The 24150-nt window shown below is 35.5% G+C and overlaps 4 protein-coding genes across 7 annotated transcripts; 2 read left to right on the top strand and 2 right to left on the bottom strand.

Moving 5' to 3' along the window:
• Positions 1 to 371: 371 nt before the first annotated feature.
• On the bottom strand, positions 372 to 4111 carry LOC112714841 (polyadenylate-binding protein 2). 3 transcript variants are annotated; one of them, XM_072205686.1, is made up of 8 exons: positions 3678 to 3774; positions 3429 to 3531; positions 2922 to 2992; positions 2069 to 2605; positions 1600 to 1749; positions 1005 to 1196; positions 806 to 933; positions 372 to 709 (listed from the first exon to the last, which is right to left on the bottom strand). In XM_072205686.1, the coding sequence occupies exons 5-8, from the start codon at positions 1654 to 1656 to the stop codon at positions 661 to 663; spliced, it is 426 nt and encodes a 141-aa protein (XP_072061787.1). In that variant the 5' UTR covers positions 1657 to 1749; positions 2069 to 2605; positions 2922 to 2992; positions 3429 to 3531; positions 3678 to 3774; the 3' UTR covers positions 372 to 660. The 3 variants fall into 3 exon arrangements, with proteins under 3 accessions (XP_072061787.1, XP_025622310.1, XP_025622308.1); XM_025766525.3 differs by lacking the exon at positions 1600 to 1749 and having other exon boundaries at positions 3678 to 3846; XM_025766523.3 differs by lacking the exons at positions 1600 to 1749; positions 2069 to 2605 and having other exon boundaries at positions 3678 to 4111.
• Positions 4112 to 4453: 342 nt separating this feature from the next.
• Positions 4454 to 7596, bottom strand: LOC112714837 (ABC transporter G family member 1). The gene is made up of 8 exons (XM_025766520.3): positions 7179 to 7596; positions 6747 to 6826; positions 6170 to 6640; positions 5996 to 6082; positions 5796 to 5924; positions 5528 to 5719; positions 5357 to 5443; positions 4454 to 5266 (listed from the first exon to the last, which is right to left on the bottom strand). Exons 1-8 carry the CDS (start codon positions 7453 to 7455, stop codon positions 4631 to 4633), a joined length of 1959 nt encoding a protein of 652 aa, XP_025622305.1. The 5' UTR covers positions 7456 to 7596; the 3' UTR covers positions 4454 to 4630.
• Positions 7597 to 9242: 1646 nt separating this feature from the next.
• LOC140175928 (uncharacterized) lies at positions 9243 to 12753 on the top strand. 2 transcript variants are annotated; one of them, XM_072205684.1, is made up of 3 exons: positions 9243 to 9611; positions 11649 to 11862; positions 12084 to 12753. In XM_072205684.1, the coding sequence occupies exon 3, from the start codon at positions 12111 to 12113 to the stop codon at positions 12492 to 12494; it is 384 nt and encodes a 127-aa protein (XP_072061785.1). In that variant the 5' UTR covers positions 9243 to 9611; positions 11649 to 11862; positions 12084 to 12110; the 3' UTR covers positions 12495 to 12753. The 2 variants fall into 2 exon arrangements, with proteins under 2 accessions (XP_072061785.1, XP_072061786.1); XM_072205685.1 differs by having other exon boundaries at positions 9266 to 9611; positions 12065 to 12753.
• A 6796-nt stretch (positions 12754 to 19549) lies between these two features.
• On the top strand, positions 19550 to 23766 carry LOC112714833 (uncharacterized). The gene has a single exon (XM_025766514.3). It carries the CDS (start codon positions 19788 to 19790, stop codon positions 23577 to 23579), a length of 3792 nt encoding a protein of 1263 aa, XP_025622299.1. The 5' UTR covers positions 19550 to 19787; the 3' UTR covers positions 23580 to 23766.
• The last annotated feature ends 384 nt before the right edge of the window (positions 23767 to 24150 follow it).

The following is a 24150-nucleotide window of genomic DNA, read 5'->3' as shown; positions in this document are numbered from 1 at the left end:
ATTATTAATTCAATCATTAGCTTTCTATTATGAATAAACTCGGACAAATAACTCAACTACGCACCCAGAAATAGGTGCTCAAATGTTATGAATTTAAATTTTAACGATTTTATTTTTCACTAATTCAATCGTAAAAATGACCGTGACAGCTTAAAAAACTATAATTCTTAACAATCAACACTAAAGCCATCTGATTTACGTTTTCTTTTCACTTACTTGGTTTAGTGGGTTCATTGGACTAATTAAACAACACGCAAACAATAGGGTACAAAAGAGTATGTGACGTCTAAAATAGCGAATGGTCACAGTCTATGCATGGCCCATTTTCATAAAGAAAAATATCGGCAACAATAATGCAATACAGATGAATAGGCAACTCAACAAAACCCACGAATTTACCACATTTACCAAGGATAATTTTACAATAACTTCATTTTAATATTCTATACTAAAGCAATGCAAAGTAAAAGCAGGCCCAAGCACCACAATTTTACAAAGTTTGCTGTTTAAGTCAAAGCTTAATCCTCACAGAACGACAGAACTCAATCAGATGAATATATGGTTGGAAAACTCCCACATAGCATGCCTAAAACCCTATGGTAGTTGGTACTAGATGATGGAAAAGTGGGGCATTCTGTTCATCCAACCAGAATTGGACAATCAATAGTAGGGGCTATAGCGCATTGGCATTCTGAACCTTGGAACCTTTCTGTAATTAACAGACAAATCTGGTTAAGTTTACTATCGCAGCATAAAAACAGAACACATTGGAGAGGGCAAGAAGCCAAGAACTAAGTGCATATACCCATATCCATAAGGAGCATAGGCGAAAGGAGGTGCATATGGCGGTCTGCCTCTAAATCCCATGTGTGGATTAGGTCGGCGGCCACGGAACTGCTTCATTCCGGGTATGTTTGTCCTCTTAGCTGTTACCTGAAAAATGTTCAAATAAGCTTATATGGTAAAAAAAATTGAAGTGAACGGCGAGAGCCTCTAGCTGTAACCTTTAATTGACGCCCATGCAATTCAGATTCATTCAGCAAAAGGGCCTCTTGAACAGCCTCTGTTTCAATAAACTCTACATACGCATAACCCTTGGGTTGGCCAAACTTATCAGTCCGAATGGTGACTCTGTTTACTGTTCCACATGATTGAAAATGCTGCTGCACTTCTTCAGGAGTGCATGAATAGTCCACCTGTGGAGTGTGTCAAATCCAAGAGATTACATGATGGCATCACAGCTAAGAAACAAGCAAAACCAAAATGATTACATGGAAATGATTTTAAATAATTGTCAACACTTAAACACCAGCTTTTCAGGATAAAAGATGAGTCATCAGTGTCCTATTTACTAGTACAACCAGATAACTTATTATCATTTGCCTAATTATCCATGCAACATTCAATGGAAAAAATAAATATATCTGAAAATACAACAAGCTTTATTAACAAAAGCATCTTAAGTATATATATAATAAGCATATTTTATAGTAATTTTAGTGATAGCTTTGGTAACCATGCCAAAAAGATAATCAGCCTTATTTTGCAGGAACACCCCTCCTTGCAAGTTGCAAATAATTATGTTAGTACTGATTTTACCGCAACTAAAACGCAAAAGGCTTGATATGTCTTCAACCAATGGGCAACAGCAGGCATGCTAACATGCAGGAAACCTTCCCAGACAAAATACTTTGTCCTGGCCTATATGACTGCAAGTATCAAGATGCATCCTCCAAAATGCAAGGTACACTTTAAAGAATAGAGTACCATATTGCCATTAGACAACTACAAATGAAAAGATCTGGGAAGCTAAATTTCAAAATCCATCAATTAGTATTCAGATTCTTGGTAATTTATAAAAATATAAACTTTTCTTTTTTTTCATCACAGCTATCCATTGTGCAAGTTACTCTCTATAGTGCACCTCAATTCTTTTTCTTCCTTTTTTCTTTAGTTTTTGAGGTAAAAGCAGTGTTAAAACAGGGGAGACAATTAAAAAGACCCAAGTTAAAAGAAATCCCTTTTGATCCTACAAAAGGATAAAATAAGAATGTCGAGGATCTCTCACCATGGAAAAAGGAGGTCTACATATTTCTCGAGCACTAGGCACCACTAAAAGCATCCTTTGAACTTGCAACCAAAATGATATAAAGTCATATAGTACTTGACCTAGAGAGCATGTCCTCTTCTCACCAGTAGGAGTCTTGGCTCATAATCTCCAATCTAACAATTCCTCAGTCAATCCCAATGCAAAAAGTTGGCAGTATGCTAATTCAAACTTCTAGCTAAAGGCTTATCATTTTTATCTTTAAATATAACAAATTGATTTTTTTTTCTTTTTCTTTTTTTCTTGGTTCATTATTTCTTTTCCCTCATTCTCTCAAAATATGAAAATTCACAAAACCTCAAAGATCACTTCCCTTAACTAATGTTACCCTCGCTTCTATCCCTCAAAGGTTTTTTTTTTGGCATTTTATATTTATTTTTTCACTCTCAGTTAATTTCAAGTTCTTAATGAAAATTTTTTCCTCCTCCAGCCATATGTTATCCTATACTTTCAACGGCAGCATTACAATAGCAGAAAACTCGTAGATGGAAGCATAACCTGCGATTGTAGTCAAAACATCACGTCAAAGCAGGATGCCACCAAATGGAAACACAATTCAAATGCAAAACAGAACAAGCATATTCAACAGCAACAAAAGCTTTGAACTTCCCAGGATAAAATATGCAAAGTCCAATGTATTTATCCTCCAATACACATTGGCTCATAACCAAATAAATTAGACAAAAGTTATGACGTTGATATCTTTGAAAGAAGTTAAGACATTAATATATTCAGTCCATATCATGAGTGGTGAGGAAAAGACAGCCAAACAACATAAAAATTTCTCAAGTAAAGAGGGAATGAGAGAGCTCACATTGCCTACAAAGACTGAACGAGAATCTATCTCCTCTCTGTTGACCTGACTAGCAGATGCAGTTCCGAGATCTATTGGGAGATTATAATCAATAACAGACAATGGAGTCTAACAATACACTGGAATAACATTGTTTACACATTAACATAAATAAGAATGAGAAGGGAATGAAAAAGAGATAGAAAAACATAACAAACCACATAAAAAATGGTCTAAAAGTATAATGCAACAATATTAAGCATGAAGTCATGAAGCCCTGTGAACTCTAAAACAGAGGTCAACAAAATTCAGCTTGAATTTGTTCATAACATGAATATTCAAATGAGTATTCAAGAATATAGCTTCTCTTCACATCCAAGTGAGAGAGTGCTACACATTAGCCAGTAACAAAACAAGTCAAATCGTAATCATCCAACCAGAAACAAAACATCTGGAGTTAGGACATGTTCTATGATCAATGCAGAATGAGAAATCATTTACAAAAAAAAAAAAAATTAAAATAGCTACCCTGAACAGATCCCATCTCCTTCTCGACCTTGGCTTGCATCTCTTTAAGAGCAGCAGTTTCATCTTCTATATCCTTCAAGCGCTTATCCATGTCATCAAAATCCTGCACTCACAATAGCAGTGTCGTATCATCAAAATTAGGGTTTCGGATTCAAACATCAGCAGCACAGAAGAGGGAAGCGCGATTCAATGAAATCAGGTGAACTCAAAGAAACAGAGAATAGCAACAAAAGAAGAAAGAGATAATACAGGTTCGTTGTTATCTTCGGCGTTCATGTCGACGTCGTCGTTTTCCATTCCTCCGTCAAAGAGAAACGCCGGCAGAAGCGCACCCTCCTTTCCCTTCGCCTTCTCTTTCAATTTGCGAATCAGGGTTCGTATAATAACTTGGGCCCCAACCAAGATATTTTTTCGTAATAATTCAAGTTTCAATATTTATTTATTTAAATAGAACTCGGTTCCCAACCATAAAAAAACAGTTTTAATAAAAAAATAAAATTAAAATTTTTAATACATTTATTAAAAAAAATCAAAAACTTCTGCTAATTTTATTAACTAAGGTATACACACACATAAAGTGAAGAAAAGAAACCTCTAACTCTATTCTTCATAGTTTTCATCTCCCATCATAATAAAATTATAAAGTTATTGATCCCAATCCAACAAGAAAATATGGCTTTCCCACCCATTAAAATTGGGACTTAAAGAAAATATACCATTGAAGTTGTCATAGCATATGTTTGATTGGATAATAATATTGACATATTTATATATAATTTTTTTTACAAATAATGATTATGTTCATAAAAATTTTCAATTTATTCCTATTCTCCATAAAAAACTTTAGCATTTCAAAAGTCACTTTTATTGTAAGTCATTATAACAAAAAACAATGATTAATATCTTATTAAAACTTTAGTTGTCTAACCATTTGCATTTGTAAGTCACATTTTTTAATTGACCATAATTATGGTTTTGATCATAATGATGAGTACCTATATAAAATTCTTTGCACAAAATCAAAATTTGAAATCTTAGTATAACAAAGCTAGATAGAGTTTTTGAAGTGATCAATTTTTATAATGGTATTTTAGTCTAGGAGTATCTATAGCAGAAACAAAAATAGTGTTTCCTAAACAATCATGCAAGATCAGCTTAGTTGTCATGCATCAATAATGCAGAAATTTTGCAGCAATCTTATGCTATTTCCACTTGAAGGCTGCAACAATAGGCTTCACTTTTTCCATGGCCTTGATGATCACCAAGAACAAAACTCTATACAAAACCAACATCCCCAACAATATGAAAAGATCAACCCACTTTGAGTGACACATTTCCACTTCCCATAAGTCTCTTAGCATGTCTTCACCACTAATGTTCTTCATATGCTCCCCAACTTGATCATTATTATTTTTGTTGGTAAATGTTAGACCTTCAAACTCATTCTTGAACAATCCTTGGTATGCATACTTGTGAATTGAAATGTAGTATAAAGGGTATTTCCAAATTGGTTTAGGAAGATCACTTGGCAACTTATAGAATCCACCATTTAACATCATTACTCCCAGAATCCCACAGCCAGTGATTATTCCAGTCAAGAAATTTGGAACCATGCTGGCAACAATCATCATAAGGCTCTCAACTAACATCACAGAAACAAAAAGGACACAAGTGAAGTACACAAAGTGTTGACAACTATGGTGAAGATTAGTTAGGTAATAAACAATTGCTCCTGGTATCAGTGATATCAATAATATGTATGGAATGGATGATAATGTTTGTCCAATGATGTATGCAGTGACACCATAATGTCCATTAAGTCTCTCTTTTTCAAATACCTGAATGAAAAAAAGCAAGAGAAAATAGTCAAATACCCCATTAGTTAACTATATTTAGTGCCAAACATGAACATAAAAGGATTAGCATACCTTCATTTCCTCTACAAAGGAAGGAAATCCACCAATGGTTATGAAAGTGAGGAATGTGGCCACAAACATGAGCAATGAGCCTCTAGCCTAAAACCATTAACAAGATTGATGAGTTGGTTATTCTTTGGTATATTTTTTGTATCTAGATATATACATTAAGATTTGTGTTACCTGAGCTGATTCTTTGCTTGAACCAATGTTGTAGAAAATTGTACCAAGGCATATAGCCAAAGCGCCATAGATAAATAGGCGTAGCCAGTAGTAGCCTAAATCGCGATACATATTCAAGTATGATCTTCTTGTAAGAACAATGCATTGAGTAAAGAATGCAGCATTGCTTTTCTTCTCCATTGCACTAGAATCCTGCTCCCATTAAGTTTGTTTATCACTAGGTATCATATTTATACCAATCAATAAGAATGTAAGTAAATGCACTTACACCAGTTCTTATGGCAACTATTTCTGTTTGAATTTGTTGACTAGTTTCAGATGATTGGTATGATTTTACAAGCATGTAAATAGCTTCTTCTGTGGTAAGTCCATCAGTTAATCCTTGCTCAGGGTTCTCCTAGGATTATAAAAGTACATCAGCAAAAGAAACAAATTAGTTCACAAGAGGTACAAAAAAATTGCACTAACCAGCTCAAAATCCTTATTAATGGTTTTCACAAAATGATCAGAAGGATTCTGGAGAGTTGGGCAGGGAAAACCATTCAATGCAAAAAACTGCATGCAACTAAGAACAAGTTAGCTTCAAACTACACATGATAATAATTGTACTGACACACATACTAGGCTTCTCCAAATTCGAACCTTATTCGCAGCAGAAGCAGGGCCAAAGTAGACTAATTTACCATTAGAAAGAAGACAAAGGTTGTGAAAGAGTTGGAAAACTTGAGTGTTAGGTTGATGAATAGAAGCAATAATAGTCCTTTGAATGCCATCAGTTTTATTCAATCTTGCTATTCTGTTCATAACATAAAAAGAAGCTGCACTATCAAGTCCACTAGTTGGTTCATCAAGGAATAGAAGGTTAGGACGTGTAATAATCTCAATGCAAATGCTAACTCTCCTTTTCTGGCCACCACTAATGCCTTTGGAACCACACCCTCCAATCCTTGTGTGAATGGCATCTTGCAAACCCATTTCCTTGATTGTGAATTCAGCTCTTTCTTTCTTTTCAAACTTGGACATTGAATCTGGTAATTGGAGTTGAGCTGAGTAGTACACTGCTTCTTCAACTGTTAGTGTGGTCAACATAGCATCTTCTTGTGTTAGATATGCCTGTATATATTAACATGTTAAAAAAGGCTTCAGTTGAGTGTGGAAATGGTTAGAGGGAAACAAAAAAATAGTATTGTAGAAAATAATTGTATCAGTCTCTTCTTACTGATGTTCCATAAGCAAGTGCTTGTTTGCGTCCATTGATTAAGATATCACCTGTCTGTTTTGCTTTTGAATTCAACCTACCTGCAATATAATTTGAACATGGCAATTAAGGCCTTAACTTGGAAGTTCTTCAGCTTTTGAAAAGGTTTGTTTTGTTCATATAATTATAATCTCTCTTTGTTGCAGCACATTTTGTGTTGGTTTAGAAACTAAAGAAACTCATATTTGCCTCTATTTCTATTTATCACAATTTGAGAAAGTCTAGAGGACCAGCACGTTTATTAAAATTTGGCCAGCACTTAACCAGCAAAAGAAAAGTGAGTAATCTCACACAATTAGATATAATCTCACACCATTAAAAATACTGATAATAACTAATTGATAGCTACAAATCACAAAATCTGTAGACCCCTAGCACTCCTCGGATAGGTACCTGCTAAGGCATCAAGAAGTGTGGTCTTGCCACAACCAGAAGGACCCATAACAGCAAGAAGCTCTCCTGGCTTGGCATACCCTGTTTGGCTTTCAAGGATTATTGCCTTCTTCCCATCCTTTCCACTTGGTTTTGACATTGTCACCCACAACTCCTCCCATGTCAAATAAACACCCTCTCTCACCACAATTGGAACATCTTGTCTTGATGACCCATCTTCAACATAACCACCTCTTCCTCTTCTTGTTCCAAGAGGTGCACAAAGAGAGGAACTCATGCTATAATTGATTAATTATTTTGTGTGTAACTTGCCTTTGTGAGTTGCGTAGCTAGTAGTTTGAGACGCAAGCTTAGTAGTTAGTTACTAATATAATGATCCAAGTGTATAGAAAATGACCTTGCATTTTAAGTCTGCTATGATGTTATTTAAAGCTGTGTTTGTATATAAAGATAGGACATTGAGATATAGATACAAAGACACAAAATCGTATTTAACATGTGAGATATAGACAAAAATATTGTATCATGAGACAATAAATTGACATATTTTATATATTTTCTGACAGGAAAGATACAAAAAATACAAGATAGGTGCGATCACACGTGATAGTCATGTTGTGTGCTTCATGGGGAGACAAAAAACTTAAAAAAGGTGCATTATCTTTTTCCACTGAAGAAAAGTTTGGGAAGTTAAGTAAGCTATGTATGTACTATGTAACAGTATATATGAAAGGAAAGTAGACAGAAAAGAACAAGAGAGTGCGCAAATTACAGCGCCATATGCGCATGTATATCCAGATACACATATACATACATGGTATTTGGTATGAGTAATTGTCTTTTAAGTAGTAGCCGCCCCCACCCAATTATGAAGCTACGTACCCAATGCAACAAGCTAACTGATCTCTTGTTCTCTTTTTTATTAGGATAGGAATAGAATATAGCATTGTACAATAATAGCCAAAGTTCAAGGACTATGGAAGCTGACTTGCCCCCACAAAGTTAAGATTTTTATTTGAAAATTCTACATAACTGTTTTTCGGTCCTTGCTCAGATTTTACTGCTGTTGTTTATTTACATTGCCAACATGTTTTTGCTGTCAGAAAGTAATAGAAACGATTATTTACGGTTTGTTTTATTGCTCTACAAGTAAAGAAGTATAATTTCAGTTTTTTTTAGAGACGGTTCTTTCTCGTAGAGTTTTGGTGATTTTTGGACACGATAAATTGTAGTAACGAAAATAATTAACTCGTTGAAGAATACTGACTAAAACCCTCAATTGCTCGCAACGAATTAGTCTATAAAGGATGTACTTCAATGTCATCTGCCACTCTCGCAAATTCCGTCAAATTGCTTCTTAAAATCTAAAAAAAACTCCTTCTAGCTGGCCATCTCCCTAAGGACAATTCTTAATTTCACTCAATTCACCTTATTATTTTCTTTCTTTTAACTTATTCTTAATATGTCTATATACTGTTGGATGTATACCATCAGTATACTTTTTAAAAGATTCTTACTTTTCGCTATGCTTAGGGATGACAACACTACCCGACGGGTACTCACCCCACCCTTATCCACTCGGAATGGGTAATTATCCGTCCCGCACCAGAGCGGGTTCTTGAACGGGACGGGGCGGAACCGAATTTAGGTAATATCCCGGTGTATATATATAATATTTGTAATATATGTAAAATAATTAGTAAAATGGTTAATAATATTGTATCATATTTAAAATTTTACTTTAAATTTATAAATTTTGAAATTGATTTTTATTTATTGAGATTTAATAATTATAGAGACAAATAGGAGCAGGACATGTATCTGTAGGAATGGATTCGGGTTCAATTTTTTACTATCCGCAGATAGAAGTAGGACGAATTCTGTAAGCAAGGTTCTGGAAACTGGTTTAAACCGGCCGGTCGAATCGGAAACCGATGAAAATGCCGGTTTAGATCAATGCCAAAACCGCAAGATTAGAAAGCCGCTGTTAGACTGCCAAACCGGCTGGGAATCGGTCGATCAAACCGAACTGTGAACTGGCCGGTTTTTGAGAATTTAGCAAAAGTGCAAAACACAGTTGTTTGGATGCACTAAACCCCCCCATTCCCCATTGTGCATTACGCGATTACTCTGCCCTCCCAACCCAGGAACCCTAGCAACCCACACAACGGCGCAACTATCTCCCTCCCTTCACTCTCGCGCTCGTCCTTCCTGTCAACGCCGGCGAGCTGTCTCCGTCACTTCCGTCCAGCCGCTGAACCACTCCAGTCTCCGTCGCAAGTTGGAGCTTTGAAGATTACAGTTGCGGTTGTTGCAGCTCTCCACTATCGTTGTCGTTTCAGCTCTGGAAGCACCACCTATTCCACCGTCGCGGTTCCTCCCTCCGTCATGCACCTCTGTTCCACCATCGCCGGTGTCAGCTCGGTTCCACAGGTCCAGTTCCCCCTCTGTTTTGTGCTTCTAGCTTCTAGGTTTTATTTTTTAAAACAATAATTGGTTAATAATAATTGTTGAATAATCTATGAACTTGTTATAGGTTGAATAATTGTTAATTAATCTGTGAATTTTGCTGTTATTATTTGTTGAATAATTGTTAATTAATCTGTGAACTTTGCCTTGAGTTGCTATGATATTGTAATTAGATTGGATTATAATTATTGCTATGGGTTGAATTTTGATGTGGGTTGCTGTGAACCTTGCTGTGGGTTATTAATTAAATTAGAGAAGGTTTTCTTCAAGGAAATGTGGCTTAATCTTGAAATGTAGCATTCACATCAGTGGACAGTTGAGTTTAGCCTCTCAACTTTAGCTGTAACGGCATATTTTCTTGTTTTTGCCATGACTTCTAAGCTGTTTCTAATGTCTTCAATATTTTTCCTTTTTCTCTTTCCTTTTCGTTTCATCGGAAAACATGTCTTCATATTTTGAATGTACGTTATATTACAACAAATTCATATGTTAGAAATAGAAATAATCATTAATATGGGAAGAAAAAAAATGTGGTGTAAGAAGGGTCAACTCTAAGCAGGAAAAACCTTTTAAAATGAAGATTATTATGAGCAAGATCTTGCATTGTTAATTCAATTAATTAGATTATATATCAAGATAATCTAATGGTATAGATTTTATTATGGCTTTAGACCATTCTTGTTACTAAATCTACAATATTAAATATCCAGTTAGCGGGCAAATAGGTATTATATATTTTTAGTTAATTTGTGAACTTTGCTGTGTGTTGAATGTTGTTGTTATTATTGGTCTCAAGATTGTTGGTAATTTTGATGTGAACTTTAGATGTTGGCATTTTATGTTTGGTTGGTTATTTTTGTTATTTGACTTTTGAGTTTGTATTTGAATGAGATCATAACATTGTAGTTTATGTAGTATTTTTAATTTGGATGATATTTTAAAGTTTATATTAGATTATAATTATGTTTTAGTGTGTTTATTTGTATTTTATTTATTATTTTATTATAGACGGTTTTTTCACTTGAATTACGGTTGAATTGGTTAAACCAATAAACTAGTGAACCAGTAGCTAGAACAGTTTGACGACTGGTTCGGTTTTTAGAAACTTGGTTTTGAATGTATATTGACAGTAAGATTGAAAATAACCGTACATAGTATGAATGGATTTAAATACTAATCTTAATTTTAAAATTTTAAAATTTAAAATTAAATAATTAATTAATAATCTAATTTTTAATTTTAATTTTATCTTTTTTTAATTCATTGTACACATTATACACAATTAATATTAGTTCTTAATATTTTCTCTTAATTTTTTATTACCCATAAATAAAAGTGGAACGAGTTTTATATAGATTATTGTAGAACAAAGCAAGAGCAGAAGAATTAGAAAGAGCAAAAATTCACCTTATTCTCACCCCTAACTATGCTATCCTGTTTTAGACATTTTTATAATTTATTTTTCACTAATCAATGAAATATAACCTTTCTACTTTGGGAGGGAAAAAAAAGGCGTTTATTTGATTGATTAATTTTTTGCCTTAACGGCTTTTTCGTAAAATGACAATATTGTGTACAATATTTTCCATCGTTCGACGTCGTGCTAGTTTAGAAAACAAACATCCTTACTGAATTCAATGCATGGCGCTAGTTCTCATAGTTTTTCATGGAAAATTTACTATTCAACTGTTCAGAATTGATCTTTTCATTTATAAGACTTGAATCATAATTACAATGATTGATTATTGATTATAAAATCAAATATTTTGATGATCTTTAACTAATTCAATAATTGTTAATAATCATACAACATACATAAAAAGGTCGATTAATAGGTATTTTTCACTAGTCTAAGATTTTTTTCAATTGCACATAGTTATTTATCATATTTAATTAGTTATAATTTAAATACAAATTAAAAAACAATTGTTATAATCTTTGGAGCAAATGTTAAATTAATATGCTCCAAAATATCCAGTAATATCTATTTTTTTTGGACAGAAAATTTAAGCCCAAATCTAGGAGGGCCTAAGGCCCAAAGTAATATTAAAAAGGCACAAAGAGGGTCAGCTGCTGGATCTAGTAAGTAGTAACACAAGACATCAGCAAACCCTTCACCGGAGCAGTCCTAAAGAAGATCGCCGTCAAGCATTGAGGGAGGAGCCTCCCATCGCCGCCACCTTTTTCCAGCTTGTGCCCATTAACTTCCTTCCAGGTATCATTCAAACTTTCTCTCTGGGTCATTAGGTATCATTCAAACTTAGAACCAAACACAAGTTTTTTGGGCCTGGAAGGGCATGGTTCAGGCCCATAAATGACATCCAAAAATCGACATTGAGAGTCGGTTATTTCGCAAAGGATTTTTATTTTTGTAGAATTTCATCTTTGATTCTGTTTCATTTCTTCTCACTTCTCAGAACTCCGTTTTCTCCCTAGGGATTACGCTAATATCAATTAAGAAGCATGAGAAACGCAACGAAAATGGCGTCTTTGGATCCAGAGATTGCAAAGACGCAGGAAGAGCGCAAGAAGAAGGAGCAGCAACTCGCATCCCTCATTTCTCTCACCTTCGACACTGACCTCTATGGCGGTTCCGACAAGGGCTCCTACCTCACCTCAATCCCTGCCAACGAAGATGGAGAGAATATCGATGCCATGGATAACGAGGTTGCTCGCAAGGTTGCCTCCTATACTGCCCCCAAATCTCTGCTCAAGGAGATGCCCGGTGGTGATGACAGCGACGCCGGATTGGGGTTCGGGAAGCTGCAGAAGATTACCGACAGGGAGGGTGAGTACCGCCAAAGGAGGCTCAAGCAGGTCATCGGAGCGCCACGATCCCTTCTCTGAAGAGGGAGCAGGCGCTGAAGAGGGAGAAGGAGGAGACCTTGAAGGCCATTGCCAAGAAGAAGAAGAAGGAAGAGGAGGAGGCTGCTAAGTGAGAGAGTGCTACTCATTAGCAAGTGCTTGTTTGCGTCCATTGATTAAGATATCACTTGTTTGTTTTGCTTTTGAATCCAACTATTTACTTATAGCTTAAAATTATTTCGTTGTTATCAGTTTTTCCCAATATTTGCTTTTGAATCCAACTATTTGCTTTTGAATCCAACTATTTGCTTTTGAATCCAACTATTAGTATGACAGGTTTTGTTAACAATTCACATGCTCAAAGATGAGGTCATGCATTATTTGATTTGGTGTTTTTATTCTTTGTATTCTTACTTTTGCTTTTTTGAAGACAAATAAAGAAGCATATCGTTGGTGCACCAAGCTAATCATCCTTTTTGCATTTGCAATATTATAAAGAGGTCATCAGCAGAGGAGTATTCAATACTATGAATAGATGCTATGAAGGAGTCACACATTCCTGACTGCGTTGGATTATTAAGTTCTATGATTTAACTGTATCAATGCTTCCATACATTATATAAATAGCATTCGCATCAATAGTGCTCGCTGATTAAAATGAATTTGGGTTGTAGCTTAATGCATTGCAATATATAAGGATGGATTTTGATGAGTTTGTGCAGCCACACTCAGTGTTCATCAACTTGAAGCACTTGACCAATGGGAGCAACATGCACAGTGTGCCTATGAACATTTTGAAAAGGACGGAAACAGCTCTATAATCATTGAAGAACTAGCTTTGGTATGCTTAATTTTACCATGGTCATAGCTTATGCATACGTATCTTAATACAAATAATATGAACATGCTGATGAACATTTTGATGATGCTGTAAAGCTTATTGATCTAGCCACACCCTTTATACCGTACAGGTTTGTTAATTATTAGTAAAAATGAAAGCATGATGTGTTGCTAGATTTTTGCTTATATTTATTTAGAAATGATTCAAACTCATTATGTCATGCCATATTGGTTGGCTTGACATTTTCCTGATCTGCATTTGACATTGCATCCATTTACATGTGCGCATTGAATTTTTGTTGCACAAGGTTTGGTATTAATGATGGGAAACTTTTGGGGTGCTCATACTACCAAAATTTGGTTGGGGTATGGATAGCAAATATATCGGTAGGATTACTTTCCCTGATCTGTTATTTCCAGTGCACTTTACTGGGGTTTTGAGTGCTAAATTCATGATTTTCATTTGAGAAGTTACATGTTTTATTTATTAATTGCTCTAGAAAATAATAAAGAAATAGATTTGAGTTTTGATATGATATAATTTTAAATTCTATGACATATAGAGAAGAAAGAATAAACCTTTGTATGTTATATCCATTTCATTTTGACAAATTAGATCCAACACTAAAAGGATAAAGTGTGATGGAATTCAAAGGTCCCAAGAACAAAGTTCATCCATTCCTATTCACCTGCTTATGTGAATTTGGTAAACTTTAAATTTTATATGTATTTAGCTTATAATAAACTAAGTGGTGTGTCCAGTGTCCCTTATCGTTTCATCCGTAGCTTTGGTCTATAGAAGTTTAGCATTGTGAGTTATCATATCTTACGTCTTATTGGCATATTTTTGGTAATTTTTGGATGGTTTATGGGCGGAATAACTAAAAAGGAGTAAAAGAAACTACAGACCACATATTACTAGCATTAGGAACAATATTTAAATGATTTATTGTGAATCAAATTGATCTCTTGGCTATTGGTACACTTTTGATATTGCAAATGGAACTTTCTCCGATTCAAGAATCAAGTCACATGTGCAGTTGTTCCACTTCTAATATTGATTTTTGCTTTGTGGTATAGCATTTGTTAGTCTTAGCCATTTCATGCTTTTAATCACTTTTGATGTCATTACTTAATCAAATCGGAAAGCCCTTGATTTCTCCTTAATGAACTATGACACTTATGATTGATGTGAAAAAAGTTTTATAATTGCATAATTTGCTATATCTATTGGAGATCTTACAAGGCTGAAAAATATCTAACACTTTTGGTGGTACATGGGCAGAACATCTAAAGAGGAGTAAAAATTTTTGCATCATCATTTTAACATTTTTGTTCTATAATATATTTGTTACTAAAGTGATAATTTCTTACATGATTGTAGCCATAATTTTTCTTACATAATTTCTTAAATTCAAAGAAAATATATAGAGATAGTGATCAATAGTAAATTGCTTTATATTATGACAGTTTCTTTATAGATACTAGAAATAGATGATGTAATAGTGGTGCATACTAGAGGTTGCCATAGCAAGAGCTGTTTTACATAGTATATATATCTAGGGATAGTTGTTTATATAGGGTGCATAAATTTTTCAAACTGAACCCACTAGAACTTGATTTCATAAGAACACTTATATTCTCTAGCTAATTGAAATGGTACAAGGTAACACAATAGTTTCTTTTAATGTGGATTAGGAATTTGAATTTTAACAACTATATATAAGCTTACCAATACAATGATAAATAAACACTTCAGGTTTATTCCAATGCACCGGATGGGAATGAATCCTTGGCTTTGGACATGGGAAGCATGGGGAAGATACTGGATGGTTTATGGAAATGGTGGGTGCAATTCTTACAGATATCCTGAGTTGATTCCACTTTGCTATAAAGTGCCAACTCATGGGAAGCAAAAGGTGTTTTTTATTATTATTTTTATCTCCAATACTTTTTAACCTTTGATATTCTTACATTATTCTTTTTATTTATTTATTTATTAAGTTTTTTGTTTTTGTTTTGTCTTTTCTAACTTCTCTCCAAAAAGATTAATATAAGCATTACTTTTTTGCTTGAGAATATACAAAACAATGAAGCAGTATCTTTTATGTTGCTCTTAACATCCTTATTTATTAGTATGCTGTTAGCTTTCATAAGTATCTGGATTTTGTTGTTGCATTACGTTGTTTGTCTATATCAATGAAGAGTAACCGAGGAATAATTATGTTAATTATTTCTTTTTCTTCCACTATTGTTTTTCCTTTGGTTTGTCACACTGGCTTTTGTAAGTTTGATTTTTGCTGAAACTGAGAACAGTTGTATTGTTTTTCATTCCTAGCTGTATGATGATGTTGTTGCACTGTGTTGTTTGTTTCACAATGAATTATGAGTAATTAATGAATTATGGTTTTCTTTGAAACTGCAATACTTTCCAAAGACTGAGAAGTATATTCCTTTGTTTATTGTAGGTGATGATTTGGAAAGTTGACAGGAGGAACGGGCTGCGGTAGCAGATTCATGCCAGATTGACTGTGGCCACAGCAAGGGTCAAGGACTTAGAAGGTTTCATTAATTGTTGATATTTGTCTTTTTAACTGTTATGAATGTTTAAAGTATGTGTTGAGATAGTTATATTTAGAGCATGAGTGCTCAAATTCAATTTGGAACACTTATGTGGCATTAAATAAACATTTGTGTATGTCTTTTTAACATTAGTTGTATTTGTTGTTTGAAAAGATGTGAGATTTGGAACAAATGGTGATGGAATTGGAAAAAGGAAATAAAAACGGATCAGACATTGAGACATGGATTTCATGTTCAATTAATGATCCTTGAATCAAGGGTTAAGGATGTACTTGGATTTAAAGATATATCAAAGTTTAAAATTAAAATATTTCAGTCTGTCATTTTTTATCATGAACAAATATCTAATCTATAGTTGTTTGTAAGACCGGTTTCTTATTGCTTTTTTTTCCCCCCAACATTTTTTACCATAAAATTAAAATATTTCTGTCTTTATCTTTGTTGCAAACTGCTACATCTTGATGTGAATGGATTTTTGTGAGTTTTGTGTTGAGATCATGTGCAAGTATGATACTGTGATCCTTCTCTATTATTGATCTTTGGCCAATGCTTGATTTAGATTTGTTTTTATATTGTGCTCTCTCTTTTTTTTTTATTTATTTGTTTTATTTTCACTCTCAAAGGAGTCCCAGATAAAAAGGTAAACTATCTTGTGTAAGTTTCTGCAATTGAAAAGTTTCACTGCTACAAATTTATGTGTTTTATTTTCACTCTCACCTTTTTATGTCAGTTAAGTACATCATCTAAACCTATGTTAAAAAGTGATAATTTATTAGCTAATATTCCTCTTTCTCTCTTTTCATATATATATATATATATATATGCTTTGTGTTAGTCTCAATTGGTTCATTCCTTTTTCTAATATTTTTTTCATCTTCGTGAATTGTTTAAAAGGCTATGCATTCAGTGCTTATTATTTGGAAAAGTTCTTTTACTTTATTCGAATTTGATAGATATCAGGTAATTCTGTTCAGAAACAAAAATTTCTTACCTATTGAATGTCCTATATCAATACATTAATGTTGTTAAAGGACAATACATGGAAGAAATTGAACAATAGCAAGAAATGGGAACTATGCAGGACATGAAGTATATAAGAGGGCATCTATTGCAGCACCATCACATATAAAGGGGAAGAAAGTGGTGCAAAATGCTGAAATAGGATTGTTTTGCATTGATGACTGATCTCTCTTTTAATTAAGTATTTTGTTTGGAAATAAAGAGTTTAAAAAGATGGGAATCCCATAAAAAAAGAATGCAATTAGCAGCTTTGACCATTTCATTTCGTTTGTAAAATATTTGAAAAAACTTAATAAGATCTTAAATAAATTTCATCCCTCAATTGTGTATACTTGAATTCTCTATAAACGGTTGAACTAAGTAAATGAGTTCTAAGTATAGCTTGGAAAAACTCAAGGACAAATAGATAAAGAGTTAAAAGAATGCAAGTCCCAAATCAATTATTCTATGATGAAACACTTATTGTATGTTGAAACATACGTTGCTTAAAAAACTAGGCAAACAATTTTATAGTAGGCATATAGTAATGTAACCGTCGTGGTGAAAACTTATGTGCAAACTGCAAGAGATTCAATAACATAGTTATTAAGGATTCTTATGTGATTAAAATAAAAATTATTATTTTATATTTTTTTGGCACATAACAGTAATATAGTGTTATAATTTTATTTAAATACACATAGATAATACTTATTTGCATATAAGTGAAATTCACTAATATGAAATAGTAGTGGACTTAAAAAATAATTATTTGCGCTATCGAAAGTAGAAGACGAAATAGTATTGTATAAGTATGAGTTTTTACGCATAAAAATTTTTTAAAATAAAAATAATAACTATTAGCATCAATCAATATGTACTATTTTATTCTATATAAAGAGTTTTTAAATCAATATCTACTAATTAATTTTGACATTGGATTTACGCGCTGGTTTTACACTAGTAACACTGTACAATAATCGCCAAGGTTCAAGGATTAGGGAAGCTTAACTTGCCCTATAAAATTAAGATTTTTATTTGAAAATTTTTATATGACCGTCTTCCAGTTCTTATTTAGATTCATTGCTATTATCTATCTATATTGTCAATATGTTTTTATTGTCATTAAGAAGTAACAGAAATGATTATTTACTGTTTGTTCTATTGTTCTACAAGTAAAGAAGTGTAGTCTCAAAGTTCTTTTAGAGACTGTTTTTTCTCGTAGAATTTTGATGATTTTTGGATATAGTAGATTGCAGCAACGAAAATGATTAACTCTTGAAAAATGCTGGCTGAAACTCTCAATTGTTTGCCATTATTTGCTGGCATATTAAAAAGTTCACAACCTTTTAGTTTTTAAAGACTGCAGTTCGATGTCATTTACTACTTTTGCAAACTCTGTCAAGTTGTTTCGTAAAATTTAGAAAAAAATCTCTCTTAGCTTTTCATCTTCTCGAGGACAATTCTTAGTTTCATCAATTCACCCTATTATTTTCTTTCTTTTAACTTATTTTTAGTTTGTCTATACACCATTTGATGTATACCATCAATGTATTTTTTAAAAGATTTTCATTTTTCGTTATGCTATCTTGTTTTGGACATTCTTATATTTTATTTTTTTAATTAATGAAATATAACTTATTATTTAAAAAAAAAAACAAAAGACGTTTATTTGATTGATTAATTATTTAATTTTTTGCCTTAACGGCTTTTTCGTAAAATGACAACATTGTGTACAATATTTTCCATCGTTCCTACTGATGTCGTGCTAGTTTAGAAAACAAACATCCTTGCTGAATTCAATGCATGGCACTAGTTCTCATGGTTTTTCATGGAAAATTTACTATTCAACTGTTCAGAAGAGATATTTTCATTTATAAGACTTGAATCATAATTATAATTATTGATTATAAAATCAAATATTTGATCATCTTTAACTAATTCAATAATTGTTAATAATACTACAACATTAATTATTTTTTAAATTATAACATAAATAAATAAAAAGGTGGATTAATAGGTATTTTTCACTAGTCTACAAATTTTTTCAATTGCACATAGTTATTTATCATATTTAGTTAGTTGTAATTCAAATACAAATTAAAAACAATTGCTATAATCTTTGGTGCAAATATTAAATGGCCAATTCTATGATACTTTTTGTTTGGTACCTAAATTTTTACCTAAATTATTTTTTATAGTAATTTTAAAATATTTAAAATTTTTTAACTTTTATATTTTTAACTTTAAAATTGATTATTTAACTTATTTTTGCAATTAGGTAATATATTTTAGGCACAATAGCAAACACCATATTAAATATACTCCAAAATATCCAGTAATATCTATTTTTTTTGGACAGAAATTTAAGCCCAAAGCTATGAGCGCCCTCTGCTGGATCTTTGTAAGTAGTAACACAAGACATCAAAATACCAAAAAAAAAAAAACATGACATCAGCAAACCCTTCACCGGAGTCCGGAGCAGTCCTGAAGAAGATCGCCGTCCAGAGTTGAGGGAGGAGCCTCCCATCGCCGCCACCTTTTTCCAGCTTGCGCCCATTAATTTCCCTCCAGGTATCAAACTTTCTTTTTTTTTTTGGTCAGAGTATCAAACTTTCTCTTTGGGTCATTTGCTATAATTCAGACTTAGAACCAAACATTGTGTTTTTGGGCCTGAAAAGTCATGGTTCAGGCCCATAAATGACATAAAAAAACCGACATTGAGAGTCGGTTATTTCGCAAAGAATTTTTATTTTTGTAGAATTTCATCTTTGATTCTGTTTCATTTCTTCTCACTTCTCAGAACTTCGTTTTCGCTTTCTTCGTCACTTTCTCACACTTTCAAACCCTAATCTTCAGTCTCCCTAGGGTTTACGCTAATATCAATTAAGAAGCATCAGAAACGCAACGAAAATGGCGTCTTTGGATCAAGAGATTGCAAAGACGCAGGAAGAGCGCAAGAAGACGGAGCAGCAACTCGCATCCCTCACTTCTCTCACCTTCGACACTGACCTCTATGGCGGTTCCGACAAGGGCTCCTACCTCACCTCAATCCCTGCCAACGAAGATGAAGAGAATATCGATGCCATGGATAACGAGGTTGCCCGCAAGGTTGCTTCCTATACTGCCCCCAAATCTCTGCTCAAGGAGATGCCCGGTGGTGATGACAGCGACGCCGGATTGGGGTTCAGGAAGCCGCAGAAGATTATCGACAGGGAGGGTGAGTACCACCAAAGGAGGCTCAAGCAGTTCATCTCGCCGGAGCGCCACGATCCCTTCTCTGCTGGCGAGAAGACACCGGACCCCTCCGTCAGGACCTACGCCGATGTCATGAGGGAGCAGGCGCTGAAGAGGGAGAAGGAGGAGACCTTGAAGGCCATTGCTAAGAAGAAGAAGGAAGAGGATGAGGCTGCTAAGGCGGCGCCTCCACAGGCTGCACCGGCGCAGCAACAGCAACAGCAGAAGCGGAGGAACAGGTGGGACCAGTCACAAGATGAGGGTGGTGCTGCAAAGAAGTCGAAAACCTCGGATTGGGATATGCCGGACACAACTCCGGGGAGGTGGGATGCCACCCCTACCCCGGGGAGGGTGACTGACGCGACTCCAGGAAGGAGGAACAGATGGGATGAGACTCCTACGCCTGGGAGGTTGGTGGACTCAGATGCAACACCTGCTGGTGGTGTTACCCCTGGTGCTACGCCTGCTGGGATGACTTGGGATGCTACCCCTAAGCTCTCTGGCATGGCTACCCCAACCCCGAAGAGGCAGGGTTCTAGGTGGGATGAAACTCCTGCTACTATGGGCAGCGCAACCCCTTTGCCCGGTGCTACCCCTGCGGCTGCTTATACCCCTGGTGTGACCCCTGCTGGTGGGTTTGGACTGGCCACTCCAACCCCCGGGCAATTGCGTGGTTCTGTGACCCCGGAGCAGTATAATTTGTTGAGGTGGGAGAGGGATATTGAGGAGAGGAATAGGCCTTTGACTGATGAGGAGCTTGATGCCATGTTTCCTCAAGAAGGGTATAAGATTTTGGAGCCACCTGCTTCATATGTCCCTATTAGGACCCCTGCGAGGAAGCTTCTCGCCACGCCTACTCCGATGGGGACTCCTCTTTATCAGATCCCTGAGGAGAACCGTGGTCAGCAGTTTGATGTTCCTAAGGAAGCACCTGGCGGGTTGCCATTCATGAAACCCGAGGATTACCAGTATTTTGGTGCTTTGTTGAATGAAGAAAATGAAGAGGAGTTGTCACCTGATGAGCAGAAAGAGAGGAAGATCATGAAACTTCTGCTCAAGGTGAAGAATGGAACGCCCCCTCAAAGGAAAACAGCTCTAAGACAGCTCACTGATAAGGCTCGTGAGTTTGGTGCTGGGCCGTTGTTTAACAGGATTTTGCCTCTGCTCATGCAACCTACACTGGAGGACCAAGAGAGGCACTTGTTGGTTAAGGTAATTGATAGGGTTTTGTATAAATTGGATGAATTGGTTCGCCCTTATGTGCATAAGATTCTTGTTGTGATTGAACCTTTGTTGATTGATGAAGACTACTATGCCCGTGTGGAGGGGAGAGAAATCATCTCTAACCTTAGTAAGGCTGCTGGTTTGGCCACTATGATTGCAGCCATGCGACCTGATATTGATAACATCGATGAATATGTTAGGAACACTACTGCTAGGGCTTTTAGTGTTGTTGCTTCAGCTCTTGGTATTCCTGCGCTCTTGCCCTTTTTGAAGGCTGTCTGTCAAAGTAAGAAATCATGGCAGGCTCGGCACACGGGGATTAAGATTGTTCAACAGATTGCTATTTTAATTGGTTGTGCAGTTTTGCCACATTTGAGATCCCTTGTGGAAATTATTGAGCATGGTCTGAATGATGAGAATCAGAAAGTGAGAACCATCACTGCTTTGTCTCTTGCTGCTCTTGCAGAGGCTGCAGCTCCTTATGGTATTGAAAGTTTTGACTCTGTGTTGAAGCCACTATGGAAGGGTATCAGGCAACACCGTGGTAAGGTGTTGGCTGCATTTTTGAAGGCCATTGGTTTTATCATTCCATTGATGGAAGCTCTATATGCCAGTTACTATACTAAGGAAGTGATGCTTATTCTGATTCGTGAATTCCAGTCACCTGATGAGGAAATGAAGAAAATTGTTCTGAAAGTGGTGAAGCAATGTGTGAGCACCGAGGGTGTGGAGGCGGATTATATTAGAAATGATATCCTCCCTGAGTTTTTCAGGAATTTCTGGGTTAGGAGGATGGCTCTGGATAGAAGAAATTATAAGCAACTTGTCGAGACTACTGTAGAGATTGCTAATAAAGTTGGTGTTGCTGATATTGTTGGGAGGATAGTTGAGGATCTTAAAGATGAGAGTGAACCTTACAGGCGAATGGTTATGGAGACTATTGAGAAGGTGGTCACAAACTTGGGATCATCTGATATAGATGCAAGGTTAGAAGAGCTTCTCATTGATGGTATTCTATACGCATTCCAAGAGCAGACCAGTGATGATGCTAATGTGATGCTTAATGGGTTTGGTGCTGTTGTGAACTCCCTTGGGCAGAGAGTGAAACCTTATCTTCCTCAGATTTGTGGTACCATCAAATGGCGTTTAAACAACAAGAGTGCAAAGGTGAGACAGCAAGCAGCAGACCTTATTTCAAGGATTGCTGTTGTTATGAAGCAGTGCCATGAGGAACAACTGATGGGCCATCTTGGTGTTGTGTTGTATGAATATTTGGGAGAGGAATATCCCGAAGTTCTTGGGTCAATTTTGGGAGCTCTTAAGTCAATCGTCAATGTTATTGGTATGACGAAGATGACTCCACCTATCAAAGATTTGCTTCCCAGGTTGACACCAATTTTGAAGAATAGGCATGAGAAAGTGCAGGAAAATTGTATTGATCTTGTGGGGAGAATTGCTGACCGTGGTGCAGAGTTTGTGCCAGCTAGAGAATGGATGAGAATCTGTTTTGAGCTTCTTGAGATGCTGAAGGCACACAAGAAGGGAATTCGAAGGGCGACTGTGAACACTTTTGGTTATATTGCAAAAGCCATTGGTCCACAGGATGTCTTGGCAACTCTTCTGAATAACCTCAAGGTGCAGGAGAGGCAGAACCGTGTCTGCACTACTGTAGCAATTGCAATAGTTGCAGAGACGTGCTCGCCTTTCACAGTGTTACCTGCTTTGATGAATGAGTACCGTGTGCCAGAGCTCAATGTGCAAAATGGTGTCCTCAAGTCACTCTCTTTCCTATTTGAATACATTGGTGAAATGGGAAAGGACTACATCTATGCTGTGACTCCATTGCTTGAGGATGCTCTCATGGACAGAGATTTGGTTCATAGGCAGACGGCGGCTTCTGCTGTGAAGCACATGGCGCTGGGAGTAGCTGGATTGGGTTGTGAGGATGCTCTAGTCCATTTGCTGAACTATGTCTGGCCAAACATTTTCGAAACCTCTCCACACGTGATCAACGCTGTGATGGAAGCCATCGAAGGGATGAGGGTAGCCTTGGGTGCTGCCGTTATTCTCAACTACTGCCTCCAAGGGCTGTTCCACCCAGCAAGAAAGGTTAGGGAAGTGTATTGGAAGATCTATAATTCACTGTACATCGGAGCTCAGGATGCTCTTGTAGCTGCATACCCCATCTTGGAGGATGAGCAGAACAATGTGTACAGCAGACCAGAGTTGATGATGTTCGTGTAGATCATAGTTTAGTCACTAATTGATATCTGTTGTGTTTAAGCACTTGTCAGTATTTTTATTATGTCCATATTAACAATAATGTTTTATCATATCTGGACTTACCTAGTGATGCCTACTTTTGAATGCTAAATTTATATCCTTCTACGTCGTACTATTATTATGCATGAATGAATGAGGAATTCTTCTATCAGCGGTGTCTTGTTAATATGCGGTGGCTTCAAGAGTTCAATAAGTCGCTTGATGATTTTGATACATGAATAGCATTTAGGGGTCGAGTACAATGGTATATGCGTGAATTTCCTGTGCTCCAGCATATGACTAACTACTGTAATGATTAAGTTATACCCTTGTGAGTTCTGTTTTGGATTGATGTTATTAGCGATTTTTCGTGTATATTATTTATACACTTCTAAGTCTAAACAAATATATGAACCCGTTGGACTGATTTGTTGAGAATTGATCAGAAGCATAGTCATATTATTCATTAGCGTACTGAGTTGGCTTCATCTATCTCTTGGCAAGGTTAAATTTTTGGAAGCTGGTTAATGGGGTTTGAAGTGTGCTTTTCAAG

Source organism: Arachis hypogaea, chromosome 10 (assembly GCF_003086295.3).
Source record: "Arachis hypogaea cultivar Tifrunner chromosome 10, arahy.Tifrunner.gnm2.J5K5, whole genome shotgun sequence".
NCBI lineage: Eukaryota > Viridiplantae > Streptophyta > Magnoliopsida > Fabales > Fabaceae > Arachis > Arachis hypogaea.
This window is presented reverse-complemented; position numbering and strand designations above follow the sequence as displayed.

Coding starts and splice junctions, on each gene's coding strand:
- LOC112714841 (XM_025766523.3), bottom strand. CDS start 3,725: ATGGAAAACGACGACGTCGACATGAACGCCGAAGATAACAACGAACCT. Junction 934..1,004: donor TGCATGGGCGTCAATTAAAG/GTTACAGCTAGA, acceptor AACATTTTTCAG/GTAACAGCTAAGAGGACAAA. Junction 710..805: donor TATGCTCCTTATGGATATGG/GTATATGCACTT, acceptor TGTTAATTACAG/AAAGGTTCCAAGGTTCAGAA.
- LOC112714837 (XM_025766520.3), bottom strand. CDS start 7,455: ATGAGTTCCTCTCTTTGTGCACCTCTTGGAACAAGAAGAGGAAGAGGT. Junction 6,083..6,169: donor CTGCTTCTGCTGCGAATAAG/GTTCGAATTTGG, acceptor AGTTGCATGCAG/TTTTTTGCATTGAATGGTTT. Junction 5,720..5,795: donor TAGTTGCCATAAGAACTGGT/GTAAGTGCATTT, acceptor TAATGGGAGCAG/GATTCTAGTGCAATGGAGAA.
- LOC112714833 (XM_025766514.3), top strand. CDS start 19,788: ATGGCGTCTTTGGATCAAGAGATTGCAAAGACGCAGGAAGAGCGCAAG.
- LOC140175928 (XM_072205684.1), top strand. CDS start 12,111: ATGAGAAACGCAACGAAAATGGCGTCTTTGGATCCAGAGATTGCAAAG.